General features: G+C 42.3%; 1 protein-coding gene across 3 annotated transcripts in view; it reads left to right on the forward strand.

Annotated features, from left to right (window-relative positions):
• The window catches only part of LRRK1 (leucine rich repeat kinase 1), a 121,425-nt gene that overhangs the window by 26,223 nt on the left and 80,133 nt on the right, over positions 1–15,069 (forward strand). For 2 of the 3 annotated variants that reach the window (XM_059371675.1, XM_059371676.1), the window contains exon 3: positions 13,099–13,262. The exons of the other annotated variant lie outside the window; for it this stretch is intronic. In XM_059371675.1, coding sequence (XP_059227658.1) covers positions 13,099–13,262 — 164 coding nt within the window. The remainder of the gene's footprint in view (positions 1–13,098; positions 13,263–15,069) is intronic. 3 annotated transcript variants of the gene reach the window in all.

The raw sequence follows: 15,069 nt of genomic DNA on the forward strand, positions 1-15,069 counted from the left end.
ATGTGGAAACAAAGGAGACTCGATAGCCAAAACGATCTTGAAAAAGAACAAAGTTGAAGGACTCACACTACCTGATTTCAAAATGTGCTACAGAGTTGTAATAATCAAGACAGTGTGGGATTGGCGTAAGGGTAGACATAGAGATCAGTGGAAGAGAATTAAGAATCCAGAAATAAACCCCTGCATTTATGGTCAGATGATTTTTGTTAAGAGCACAAATGTAATTCAGAGGGAAGATAATCATTTTTTTCAACAAATGGTACTGGGACAGCTGGATATCTATGTGCAAAAAAAAAAAAAAAAATTCACACATTGTAAATTCACCATCTTAGGGCACACAGTTCAGTGGTTTTTAATATATTCCTGACATCACGCAATAGTCATCAGTCCTCTAAAGGTAAAAAATACTTTGATCCCTCCAGAAAGAGACCCTGTCCCCAGGAGCAGTCCTTCTCTACCTGTCCCTCCCCCAGCTGATAACAACCACAAATTGACTTTCTGTCTCTGTAGCTTTGCCTGTTCAGGACATTTCATGTAAATGGAATCAGTGGATTTTATGATATGTGAATTATACTTGATAACACTTATACTTAATAACACTATAGTCAAATTTATTAGTCTTTTATTGCTACTGGGTTTTGAGTCACAGTTAAGAGGCTACACTCTCCTAGGTTAAAAGGGAATTCACCTGTTTTCTTCTATTGCTTCTGAGGTTTCATTTTTTTTACATTCGTCTCTCTGATCCATGTGGAACCATCCTGGTTTCTCGGTGAGGAATGGATCTGACCGTGTCTCTCCCCTGTGCCCCCCCCCCCCCACAGTTGTACATACACCATTTATTAGCATGCTCTTTTTGGGAAAGGTTGCCCTGACTCCTGTCCTGGGCCACTCTCTTCTCTGAGAAGGGACAGTGAGCATTGGTTTCCTAGCACCTTTCCTGGGAGAAAGTATCAATTTGCTGGTCAGGCTTTTGATGATAACCAGTTTTTTGTTTTGTTGTTGCTGTTGTTTGTTTGTTTGCTTGTTTGTTTTTTTAATCACAGTCATTTCCTAACAGAGATTTTCCAGTGATTAACCAAGCAGTTAACTCTGAACACTGCCTTCAGGATTAAAAACTATATTAAATATAAGGTTACCTCTTACATGGGAATATTATCGGGCATTTCCCATGCTTTTAAATAAGATCATTGCCTTGGCTTGAATATTTGTGTCCCCTGAAACCTTCCTCGCCAAGGTGATGGTATTAGAAGGTGGGTCCTTTGGGCCTTGATTGAGTCACAAGGATGATAGGATTAGTGTTCTGGCAGAAGAGACCCCACAGAGCCCCCTGGCCCGTTCTGCCGGGCAAGGATGTAGTGAGAGATCAGCCGTCCAGCCTAGGGTTCTCGCTAACCACGCTAACACCCTGATTTCAGACTTTGCACCTCCAGAATGGGGAGAAACGAGTTTCTGTTGTTTATAAGTCATCCAGTCTGTGGTATTTGGTTAGAGCATCCCTGATGAACGGAGACCAACTTAAAAGAGAGCTGTTAATCAAAATGAACTCTAAAGCCCCTTACTTGAACTTGGCTGATCTCATTCAGCAGCATTTTTAGATAAGGTCAATGCCAGAGTAAACAATGGAGGCCCCTTATGTTGGCCAGTAGCACTTATACGCCTATTTATTGAGCTTCAGCTGGGTGCGAGGCAGTGTGCACAGGTCTGGCTGTGTCCACCGGCATACACCGCACTATCTGGAATTTGGGGTGCCCAGACATTTGGGGTGCATCCATACCCCTGCTCCCCCGCAAGCTCAGGGATGCTAGAGGCAAGCCCTTTTCTCCCACTGCTTGGCCCCCACTCACATCTGACCCAGAGTTCAGTAGAGCAGATATAGAAAATCACCAGCTTGTCCATTTGAATTCACATGATTGACCTCAGATGCCAGAGGACTTAACAAGATTCTTAGACACAGGCCACATTTCACTTAATTTCAAGGGAAGATAGTAAGAGCTAGCATCAATCTAGAGCTCACTAGGGTCAGGTCATGTTCTAGCGCTTTCCATGCTAACATACTTCCATTCATTGGACCCTACAAGCACCCCTGTGAGGTAGGTGCTGCTGTGACCTCCAGGAGGCACAAGGGGGTGATATAGAGATGCGTGGCCAGCTGGGTACGAAAGGAGGGGCCAAGGCCTTTCTACTCTTCCACTCCTGCATGTGGCTGTGTGTACCCCGGGCCTCCTCCTCCCACAGCGTGTTTTAGTCCTGGGATACCTTCATGGACTGGAAAGCCCCGGAGTATGATCTTGAAACAGTCTAGATTTTGACCTGACGTGAACCCCACTGCAGCTCTGCGGGAGCAGGTTTGGGGGGGGGAACACATGCAGGCAAGGCCATAGGGCCAGAATGAAGCCATTCATGGAAAGTAAATCCAGAAAGGCCTGAAGACCTCCTTCTCCTCTTTTACCCAGAGAAGTCGGTGCCCACCGTGCACATGTTGAATGATACTGCTGGTGAGCAAGAGTGTAGGGGAACCCCTTACTGACAGAAGGAGAGCTCTGGAGGTTCAACAAATTAAGTGCAAGGAGCTCTGGATGAGCAGCTCCTGTGTGCGTGGCACAGTGCGAGGCCCACGTGACTCTGAGGAAGTAGGCCCCAGGCTGCAGCACTACTGGGCAGAAAGGAGGGGGTTCAGACACTTCACAAGAGAATGGTCTTGGCCAGGCAAAAGAAGGAGAGGGGAGCCCACGGAGAGTGGCCCCCAAGTCTTCCCTGGGGAATAGCCAAGCCTGGAAGCAGGAGGAGAATTTTGATAAATGGTGAAGGGGAGTCGTCTCCTTCCAGGTGGGAGAGACACAGGAGTGAAGGCTGAGGGGGCCCAGAGTCCCCGGTGGGAAGGAGACTTCAGTGTGAGGAGGGCGGGGGGGAGGAGGGTAGGCTTCCTGCAAATAACCCCCATTTGTGAGCCCGTCTTTTTTTGGTCATGAATTTTACAGTAGTTTTTTAATGTGTCTTTTTGTCATTGTTTTTACAAGAGGTGACAAGATTCAGACACAAATCCATGTCAAGACCATGCAGCCATTAAGCAGCCAAGAAGCTAGGACCTGAACCCAATCCGAGTTGAATGGCATTTCCATTAGCACATTCTAGCATCGTTCATAGCTTTGGGGACACCACTGGAAAAATCCGGCTGCCTCATGCTTCATTTCCCTCTAGGCTGAGATCTTTTCTCCCTTCCCTTGTGCTCATCCTTGTTAAGAGGAAGAAGTTGGATTCAGCCAGAAGTTCGACTTTGCTAACCTGAAAAGTATATTTTTAAAAACCACTCCTCCATGTCAGCAGTTCCAGAAGGAACTAGAAAATAGAGCAAAGGGGAGGGATCCCCTCAAATTCCACCACATAAAGAAAACAGAGAGTTACCATCTTGGGGTCTTTCCTTCTGTCAGTCTGTCTGACAGAAAGACAGTGTCCCTCCATGTGCTCAACACCATAAGCATTTAGAATGCATTAGGTCCTTGGCATAACCACCCTTCTTTGCTCTGCAAAACAATCAGTGCCTTCATACTTTTTTTTTTTTTGGCATCGTGTCTTTAAATGTGTGGAATTATTCCCTTGGAAATCAGTTGCCCAGAAGCCGGACTGTTGTGATAAGGGGTGGCCTTCAACCCTCCGTGTTTATAAACACAATCGTCTCCCCACAGTGTGACTGATTTCTATTTCTGTCCTCAGATTCTGCCATCTTATATTATGTATTAAATAAAGGAACTGTCTTACTTCTGTTATTTTTATTTCCCCAGAAGGATGGTTCCTCTTTCTTTTACCAGGGCAAGTCCCAAGTCTCTTGAGCCTGGTTTCTGTGGTAGATGTTTAAAATCTGGGAAGAAGATAGTCTCACACGCTAGCTTTTCCTTCCGTTTCCATCTAGCTGTGTCCCCGGGGTCTAGATCAGTGTATACTGGATGTATGATATTTCTAGAATGAAGGAGCATTTGAAGGAGCATAAATGAATTTTTGGAAGAGGAACTAAGCAAGGAAAGAATTCGTCTTTGTAGCTCTGTACTCTGTATTGCTGTGTTTCTCTTCCGCTGTCCCAGAAAATTCATGGAGGAGTTGATGTCCATCATTTCCTCTGGTTTTTTGCATCTAATGAGATAGGATCATCTCACCTTTTAGCTCCTATGTGTTTGCCAAGCACATAATGTTCTGGATAGGCAGGATATGTTTGGCTGAGAGCGCACAGCCTGGGGAGTTAGGGGTCGGACTTCGGTGGCAGGTGTTGGGGACAGGTCCAAGTCCCATCTCCGCTGTGGGGAGCTGAATAGGGGGAGTTTCTTTGATGCCTCAGAGCCCTGGGCAGCTCATGGAGGGTGGTGATGACATCCCTTACATCATCAGGCAGAACTCGATAAATGGCACTGATTACTGGCGTACTAAATATTATTACTAGACCATTTTATTTTATCTTTAAAAATCTGCGGCATGCTTACAGATTATTGTCCCAAGGGGTTTTCTTGTTCTCTGGCTTTTCCCAGAACTGAAACAATTGGTTTCTCCAACAGTTGGTTCCTTCAGCTTAGATAGGGCCATCATGAAGTCAGGGTGGAAGCAGTCAAACGTGGACTGGATGTCTTTCATCTTGTAATTTCTTTTTTTTCATTTCAAAGTCAATGCACACTTGGTGAGGAACAAAAATACCAGAAAGCTCAGAAAAACCCAAATTTTAAAAAAAAAAAAATTCCACTCACTGCTCTGCTGAAGGCAGGTAACATACATGGAATGTTAGGCTTTCTTTCCAAACAGAGAAAGAGGCAGACTCAGTGTTTATAAATGAAAATAATAGACTTTCACATTAGAAACCTTTCTTTCTTTTAATCCCATATTATCTACCAACTTGGAGTAAATTCTCTTATTTTGCATATTTTCAGATGGTGTCACCCAACTGTTAGGTATTTCCCCGTGATGCTTCCGTCTGTGCCCATATCTTACACTTTTAAGTTAATGTTATGGAAGCATTTTTCGTTATTAGTCTTCATTATTATCTGTTGTAACATCTGCATCCTGGCTTCCCTCATCTATAAAATGGTAGCCATGCAGAGTGTCGCCGTGAGCATTAGATTAAATGACAAAAATCGAGCACCAGTCAGCACTGGGCACCTAGACGTTGCCTTTACCATAAGCCATTCACTAATTCCCTGATATCAGCCATTTCCGGGGTTAGCGGGTTCTTCCCTCCGATGTAGGTAACTCGGCTGGGCTGCGTCATACCTTAGGAATGACTCTTTCTGGGTGTGCCCTGTTATTTCTTCCTAGAACAATGGGGTCTTGTTAATATTGTCCTATTGCTTTCTGAAACAGCCATGCAATTTGTCCAGCCTCCCGCAATAACAAACGTCACTGCACTCTAACCAGCAACGAAGGTTAGAATTTATTAGATTTTTCACTGTGCCCGGTGGGCATCACATAGCATCAGGTGATTAATTGTATATATATTTTTTATTTCTAATGAAAATAGCATTTTTACTTGCGCTTCTCCCTTGTGTGAGCTGTTTGTATCTATAACTGCACATCCCCCTTCTATTAATAAAAACCCATTTGGTGAGAAGATCCACAGAGAAGTTGTGCATCTGTGCTGCAAGCCTCCAAGGTACGGGAAGCACTCAGCCTCCCTTGCTAGAGCCCAGCGCTGTTCTGCGTGAGCCATGAGCCAGGATGCCTTCGCTCCCTGCGCTTTCTTTGCTGATGCTGGTCCATCCAGGCAGCCCTGCGTGATGGGGCTGAGCCCCAGCCATCTGGAGCTGCTGAGGAATTATCACTGGGGGTCACGCTGGGGGTCATGTCGCCCTCCACACACCCCCAGCCTCTGCCTCTTCCTCGAATAAATAAAGGGTTGGATTTCACCGTAATTCGACCCAGAGATGAAAACCGCTTACTGAGGCTAAAATCCTAGAGTAATAATAGCTGCAGAGAAAGAAGCATCCTTCCAGCTGAAGGCTGGGAAACCTGGAGCTACAGCAGGTGAGCCCCTGCAGAGCCAGGAGGGTGGTATCCCCTCCGGGGAGGGACAGCCCCCGCCCCCTGCATAGGGACTCGGAGGACGATGGCATGGCAAGGTCCTTGAGCAAATGTGACCAGGTCAGTAGCATCCTGAAGTTTACTTCTGCTTGCTTTGCTGTGAACTGGAGCTTGGTAGAGATGTTTTTACTTTTTGCTACTCTATTGATAGAGATGAAGATAATAAAAAAAAATTCATTGGTGTGCAAGTAAAATGTGTCTTTTCTGGGAGATACCTAGGATGCAACAGATTTTGAATTGACAGACAACATTGTCTTTCCATCACATGTGTTTTCTTTGGAGGCGAAGGGAGAATTAAGTATAATATATGTTATATATGTCTATAACATAATCTATATAATTATAACATAATTATATAATAGTAATATAATTATATATTGTTACATGATCATATATATGTGTATATATATATGTATGTATGTATATATTCTTATATTACCTCTCTATTGTCCCTAGATTTGTAGGAAAAAAAACGGTAGAGAGAGAATTTTATTCTGATTTTTGGGTCGGGAGGGATGACATCAAATGCTGTTCTTAAAGGAAAGGTAAGACTCTCCTTAGGTTATAAGGACAGAACAACAACAACAAAAAGGGTGTGAGAACAGGACAGACTCTGCACCGACAAACAAAGGAGGACTCTTTAAGGGGGGACATCCACAAGGAACTGTGCATGTAAGGGACATGGCTTTTATAGTGGACATCACTATAATATTCATGGAATTCTATTTTACTGTTTCTCCCAAATAAGAGCATAATTCCCATTAGTTTTCTATAGTCAAAATAACTTGTATTTCTAGAACCTGAATTACAGAAATGATATTTAGACACCCGGTCATTGGCAACCAAACCTATTTCTCTTCAAAATGCCCAAATCTGAGCACATACAGTGTTACTGAAAGTATTTGTTTATAAATAGAATATTAAATGGAAAGTGATTATCGAGGACTAAATAATGTCCTCATTGCACAGGCTTTTAAATATTGTTTTAACCCAATACTTCTTCATATAATGAACTTTAATTACTGTCCCTGTCCAGCATATTCAAATATTAAATACCATATTAAATACCAGGCTTTGTAGATATTAACATTTGTCGCCAACTGCAGATGTGTTGTCCATTTACCCCCTCTTGGCTGACAGTACATGTTTCTTATCTTCTTAATAATTCTATTATTATAGAATAGGGCTGAATCCATAACCCTAGCCATCCACTGTATTTGCAGTGTTCTCTCACTGACTCCTACTTCTAACGAACAAACTCCTAAAATCAAGCAAGTAACACTACCAAAAAAAAAAAAAAAAAAAAAAAAGTGCCCTTGGTTTTTTCCCCTTCTGCTCCTTTACTTGGTAACTTAATTAATTTTGCATTAAAAGCAAGTGAGATGCCTATTTGTAGTGTGTGTCTCTATCTATCTATGGAATGTTTATTGCTATATAAGAAAGTAATGACGTTGTAATGGAGAACTGAAAGGAATTTTTTTTTTTTTTAATTTTGAAGCTGAGTCATTCTAATGTTCTGTGATTGTTTTCCTATGGGTTCTAGTTGCTTCTTTGGCACATTAATATTTTCTTGAAATAGAATACATTTGAGTGTTTATATTTTTAATATGAGTTGTATATCCATGTGAGAAAAATATTGAGAACTGTCCTATTTACTGAATACAAGAATTTAATATGGACAGTGGTTGAGAAATAGGCACAGATCACAAAATAATCTCTCATAGGATAAATACATCCCTCCACTTTAAGTGTAAATCAGAGGTCACCAGTTCTCAGCTACAAAACTGTACTATTTGGAGGAAAAGTACTACAAAAGTAAATATTTACCTCTAAGAAAAGGTGTATTATGGTGGGGAAGAGAGGTTTCTTCTTTTTCCATGATGTAGTTCTGTATTTTTATTTTCAGTGAGAATGTGTTGTTGTATTACTTGTGTAATCTTTTTAAATTTTAAAATAGTTTTATTTAATTCCATTAAATAAATTCATTTAATTCCATTATGGGGAACTTGGAAAATAAAGAAGAAAAATCTTCTCTAATTCCATTATTAATTCTATCCCAGCCCACCCTTAATACTCACTATTAGCATTGTGGTCTTTTTTTCCTCCCCTTTTCAATATAAATATATGTTAACCATTCTCTTTATAATTTCAGAAAATTAAAAGAAGTTGGCAGATTAAATTAAATGCATGTGCACAAGGAGATGTTTCCCCATAATGTCCTCCCAGCAATTCGATTGTCCTAGAACCCTCAGTGACGGTGCACCTGCGCGATCCACACAACCTAGGAAAATCACATTCAAAACTGAAAACACGGCAATATTAAAAAATATATAAATAGAATCGAGCAGAGTCTTGGCTCTGATTACCTCATTTACTGCACATATGCTGCATTATTTAAAAGTCAAGTGAAAGTAAAATCCCCCGTGTAATTTTTTTTTAAGATTTTATTTATTTATTTGACAGAGAGTGCAAGTAGGCAGAGTGGCAGGCAGAGGCAGAGGGAAAAGCAGGCTTCCTGCTGAGCAGGGAGCCCTGTGAGGGGCTGGATCCCAGGACCCCGGGATCATGACCTGAGCTGAAGAAGGCAGACATTTAACTGACTGAGCCACCAGGCACAAGAATTTGACACGCACCCTAATCCCTGGGTTCTGCCTTCTCGGAGTTGCTTAACTGGGACTGAAGGCAAACTGTTTTTATTTATGTTCCTACAGTAAACAGAAGAGGTCATTTCATACTTGCTTGTACCCACACGTGCGCGTGCGTGCGTGCACACACACACACACACACTTGTATTTTGCAGAGATAAGGGAAATATTTAATTTTTAAAGATGAGCAATGACATAATTAAGTGCCTCTTCTAATGCACGCTCTTGCTTTTGATTCTGCCTCCTCGCAACCTGCCAGCGCCTCCCTCCTTCCAGCCAGCTCTCCGATGTCCCAGGGTCTCTGATGGTGAATAATTAATGGGATCCCTAGCGTGTGATGGGGAGCAAGGCTGCCTTACTCAGAAGTGCGGCCACTTACACACTGAGTCGTTTTCTGATTGTTCTTTGCAAAAATACTCAGACATGGTCATCTTGCACTGGTGTTTCGTGAATGGTGCTGAGTGTGTGTGATACATTAGCCACATAAGTGAACGGTTGTAAAGACCCCAAACAGGTTCAAGAGCCTTTACAGTAAGCAGATTGTCTTTGCCTTTCTACAGAGCAGGATTTTTTTCTGCCCCATTGGTGGAGCTCATTCAGGATACCATATGGTGAGCCCTGCATTTAGGGTATGACATTTTGATTCACTTCTCTCTACATTTTCTTAGGAAAAATATTAAACATAGAGTTGAAAGACTCGAACTATGTACATCCATTACCCACCACCTAAAGTCTACCATTAACCTTTTCTAAAACTGCTCTCTCACATTCTGTCCATCTGTCCATCCCTCTATTCATCCATCAATCCAGTATTTTCAGTGCATTTCAAAGAAAGTGGCAAGCATCTGTATACTTCCCCCTCACAATCTTCAGCATTCATGTTTTTGACTACAGTTCAGTATTGTTTATATAGCATTTGGGGATAAAATCCGTATAGAGCAAAATGCACAACTCTTCTTTAGACCATTTGGTCAGTTTTGACAAATAACACCAGTGTAATGAAAAAAAAAAAAATCAGTTTCCTTGTGCCCCTTCCCTAGTAAACTTCACGCCTGACCCTGCCTCCAGGAAGCACTATACTGACTTTTTTCCCCCACCCGTCGATTAGAATGTCATATAAATGGAATCCTCTTGTGCAATCATTCTTTCACTCAGCATTATGTTTTGAGATTTCCTGCCACTCATTTCACAGATCAGTATTTCATTCCTTTTTATTGCTGAAGAGTCACTAAACCACAGGCGTCGTCAATCTGTTTTCCTGCCGATGGACACTTGTGCTATTTACAGTTTGGAAAGGCTATGAATGAAACTGCTCTGAAAATTCTTGGATAGGTTTTTTAGACCTATTTCTCTCTGGTAAATATCTGAAAATAGATGTGCTGGATCGGAGGGTAGCTGTATATTTAGTTTTACATGAAACCACCAGACCTCTTTCCAAGCGGTTATACCATTTTATACTCCAGCCAATAAGCTAGGAGTGTTCTCGTGGCTCCGTATCCTTACCAAGTACTGGGAGACTTTTTAAATGTTAGTAATTCTGCTGGGAGTGGACTGGTGTCTCCTTCTGGTTTTAATTTGTATCTCCTTGATGACTAATGATATTGAGCATTTTGTTTTGTTTTGTTTTAAGGTTTTATTTATTTATTTGACAGAGAGAGAAAGTGCACACAAGCAGGCAGAGTGGTAGGCAAAGGGAGAAGCAGACTCCTGCTGAGCAGGGAGCCCCAGGTGGGGCTCAATCCCAGGACCCCAGTATCATGACCTGAGCCAAAGGCAGATGCTTAACTGACTGAGCCACTCAGGTGCCCCGATATTGAGCATTTTTAATACCTTCTGTTCCAATCTTTGCCCATTTTGTAGTGGGCTATCCTTTATTATTGAGTCATAGGAGCCCTTTGTGTATTTTGGATACCATTCTCTCCTTTTTGGGGGGAGGTGGGGGGTTATGTTTTATAAATATTTTCTTCCTGTATATGACTTGCTTATTCATTTTTAAATGGTAGAGCAATCTTTTCATGTGCAGAAATTTTAAATTCTGGTGAAGTCTGATTTAGCAGTTTTTCCTTTCATAGTTCTTGTTTTCTCTGTCCTATCTAAGAAACATTTGCTGCCTCTCAAAGCATAAATGTATTGTCATTTTTTTCCCCCTAGAAGTTCCTTAATTTTAAACTTTATGTTAGGTCCATGGTCCATCTCGGGTTAATGCTTGTGGGTGGTAGGGAGTGGGAGTCTGGGTTTCTTTTCACTTATTGTAGATGTCCAGTTGTTCCAGCGCCGTTTGTGGAAAAGACTGCTTTTCTCATTATATTGCTTTGGCACTCTTGTCCAAAATCAATTGGATGTACAAGTATGAGTGTATTTCTCAACTCTCTATGCTGTTCCATAGATTTATCTGTCTATACTGGTACCACAATGTCTTGATTACTGTAGGGTTGTTTTTTTTTTTTTTTTTAGAGAAAGAGACATGAGTTGGGGAGGGGTGGAAGGAGAGGGAGAGAAAGAATCTTAATCAGGCTGCACACTCAGTGCAGAGCCTGACATGGGGCTCGATCCCACAACCCTGAGATCATGACCTGAAATCAAGAGTTGGACACTTACCCCACTGAGTCACCCAGACACCGCCTGATAACTACAGCTTTATAGTAAGTCTTGAAATAGTCAGTGGTAGGGATGGTAGACCAGTGGTATACATCTTCCAGTTGTATTCTTTCTCAAGATTACTTGATATTTAAGATTCTTTGAATTTCTGTACAGTCTTGAAGATCAGATTGTTAATTTCTATTTTTATTAAGAGATTTTATTTATTTATTTGAGAGAGAGAGAAAGATAGCAAGAGAGAGTACAAATAGAGGAGAGAAGGAGAAGCAGACTCCCCACTGAGCAGGGAGCCTGACTCAGGGCTCGATCTCAGGACCCTGGGATCATGACCTGAGTCGAAGGCAGACACTTAACCAACTGGGCCACCTAGGTTCCCCCAGATAGTTAATTTCTATCCCCCAAAACCTATGAGAACTATGGCTGGGATTTTATTGAACCTATAGATAACATGGGGAAGAATTAACATATTAAGAATATTGATTCTTCTAATCCATGAATGTGGGATTTCTTTCCATTTATTTGGGTCTTCCCATCTTTTGTTAAATTTGTTTCTAAGTATGTAGTTTTATGCTATTGTAAATAAATTAATTTTTTTTCCTAAAAGTTAGCTGCTATAGTGTGATTTGCTTCTGTGATAGGAATATTTGGAAGCCAGCCTTGCTCAGCATGATTTTCACATGAGAAGAAGATTCTTTTTTGTTCATTCCTTCAAAGAGGCCACAGAGAAATGGAGCGGGTTCACCCCAGCCTGAGAGCTAGGGGACCAAACTTCTGTTCAGGCTTGCCTTTTACTGACTGTGTGGACCTGGCCAAGAATGGTTAGAACTCTCTCCCTATTTCACCCAACATGATAAGAACATAACTCCTCATTCTTTGGAGTCTTTTAAGGAATATTACTTAGCTCAGTGAGTGCAGGAGCTGACTTCCCTTACTTCTGCATCTTCAGTACCCGATATAGTGCTCGGCCCATCACAGCCACTCAGTAGATGCCCCAGCGTTCTGCCTCTTGGCCTCCTGCAAAGCTGACCCCGCCTGCTAAATACTTCCAGCTGCTCAGTTGTTGTGGAGCAGCCTGGCCCACCTTCCACCCCGTACAGCCAGTGTCCACTATTAGAGAACAGCAAGATACTGACCGATGGCTGAGCCACATTGCAGATAACCCAATGGCAGAGTCAGGAGACATCCTAGGGACACCCTGCGCCAGGGTCCCAAGACCCAGAGTTTCAGGGGATTGCCAAGATCATAATGTGGCATACTCATGCAAGGGCTGGTTTGGATGAGGGCTGCTGATTCTAAATCCCATGGCCTTAGTGGGGTTCTCTAGGCAGAGAGGGGCTAGATTTCCAAATCCCTAGTATGAGGCCTTTCTTTCTACCACCACTGGATACTATATTCCCATGAGGGAGACTGCAGGGGGATAGTTTGGCTGGACCACCCATTCTCCCACCAAAGTCCCTGCTTCTCTGTTCCTGTTAGAGAGATCAGCTTGGCTGTCACCAGCCAGACAACCATCCTAGGTGTCCTGGACCCCCTCCATGACAGCACAGTGTGGCTGTGCAGACAGCTAGGCTGAGCACCAGCCCCACACTGGAAGTACCCCCATGCCCCCACCCTGGCCCAGGGCTGCAGGTCCCGGGGTCTGCTGTCATCCATGACACCGGCATTATTTCAGGCCCGTCCCTACTCTTTCTAAAGCCTCGGATGGATGTCATAGAGAGCACGTGTGGCTCTTCTCCCGTGATCCCCATGAGCAGCCCTGCCCAGTGACGGTGACCTGGCATGTGTGCTTCTGTCTGCCTAGGTGCTGAGGACATGGGCAGCAAACCGTCCACACCAGGCGGTGACCCCACAGCACAGTGCCCCAGGACAGAAGGCATTCATGCTGCATACAAGCAAGGAGACCCCAGCAGGGCCCGGCACCTGCTCCGAGAGGCTTGCGATGAAAGCACATCCCAGCTGGAGAAGGTAGGGTCGATGCTGGCTCCTCAAGCCAGGCTGGGGATCTGGCTTGGACTAATGTTACCACTCATATTATTTCTTTTGTTATCATCATAGTCTTAATGGGGATCTTTTAAACCTCCTTTCACATGAAAACGTATGGTTGCTGGTCCTTTCAAACCAACTTCTCAACCTGCCACCATCCATGCACACCCTTTCACCTTCCCAGAGGACAGAGGAGTAACAAATGTGAACACCGAAAGGCCGATCTGAAGGTTCAACTTATTGTAGTCTTTTCACTTGTCTTCCATTATAAAAATAGCACATGTTGAAAAAAAGAAAACTTAGAAATATGTAAAAGTAGAGAGGAAGAGAAAAAGAAAGTAACCTTATTCTTAATGCATCCAAACAGTCCCACTTAACAGTTTCGTTATATTTTCTCTCCGTCTGCTGATCTGTGCATATGTTGTTGTTTCTGATATAGATACAGTCATATTGTATATATAGATTTGTATGCTGCTTATCCTGACATAATGTTACATCAAGCGTTTCCCATCTGGTTATAAATTCTGTAAAGGAAGAAAGGTTTTTATACTTCACTTGAGTTGATAAAACACTGAACCAGTAGAATTATTAAGATATGTATGTAATACCAGGAGCAACCACCTTAACAATACAAAGAAATACACTCAAAAACACTATTGACCGATCAAAATGGAATTTTAAAAATGTCTCAGAAACCACAGAAAGGTGGGGGGAAAATCAGAAAAATGAAAGAGCAAACAGAAAACAAAACAAAAAAATGGCATGACAGACTTAGATTTAACATATAAATAACTAGCTATATTAACATTATTAGTCCAAATACATAAACTTAAAGAGATTGCAGAGTATATTTTATTTTTTTTAAGACTTTATTTATTTATTTGACACAGAGAGAGAGATCACAAGTAGGCAGAGAGACAGGCAGAGAGTGAGAGGGAAGCAGGCTCCCAGCCAAGCAGAGAGCCTGATGCGGGGCTCAGTCCTAGGATCCTGAGATCATGACCTGAGCTGAGGACAGAGGCTTAACCCACTGAGCCACCCAGGAGCCCCTGCAGAGTATATTTTTTAAAAAAACATGAGCAACTATATGCTGCCTATGAAAAACTCACTTCAAATAGGATAAATGTAGGTTGAAAGTAAATGGATAGAAAAAGATATACCATGCAGACATTAATCAAAAGAAAGGAGTGGCTAAATATCAGGTAAAGTAGACCTCAGGGTAAAGGAAATTACCATGGACAGGGAGGATATTTCATAATGGTGTAGGGGTCCGTCCACCAAGAAGACATAGCAATCCTAAATGCGCATGCACCAAACAACAGCGCTGCAAAATAACAAAACAAAAACTGATATAACAGAAAGGAGAACTAGATAAATCTGCAATAATAGTTGGAGAGTTTGATGCCCTTTCTCCACAAGTGCTAGAACAACCGGGCAGAAAATCAGCAAGGACACAGAACTTACCACCACCAACTAACAGAACTGAACTGACATTTATGAAACATCCCACACAACAAAAGCAGAATGCATCCTTTTCAAGGGTCTGCAAACCGTATCTCAAGATAGACTGCATATTCCAGGCCACAAGGTAAACCTCAGCACGTTATAAAAGAATTAAAACCAGACAGAATATGTTCTCTAACTTCAGTGGAATCAAATTGGACATTTATAACAAAAAGATAATAGGAAAATCTCCAAGCACCTGGAAACTAATCACAAACTCTGAAATAATCCATGGGTCAAAGAGAAAGTCTCAACGGAAATCCCTAAAAAAAAAACACAAAACATT

The sequence above is a fragment of the Mustela nigripes genome, chromosome 13 (assembly GCF_022355385.1).
Source record: "Mustela nigripes isolate SB6536 chromosome 13, MUSNIG.SB6536, whole genome shotgun sequence".
NCBI classification, from domain to species: domain Eukaryota; kingdom Metazoa; phylum Chordata; class Mammalia; order Carnivora; family Mustelidae; genus Mustela; species Mustela nigripes.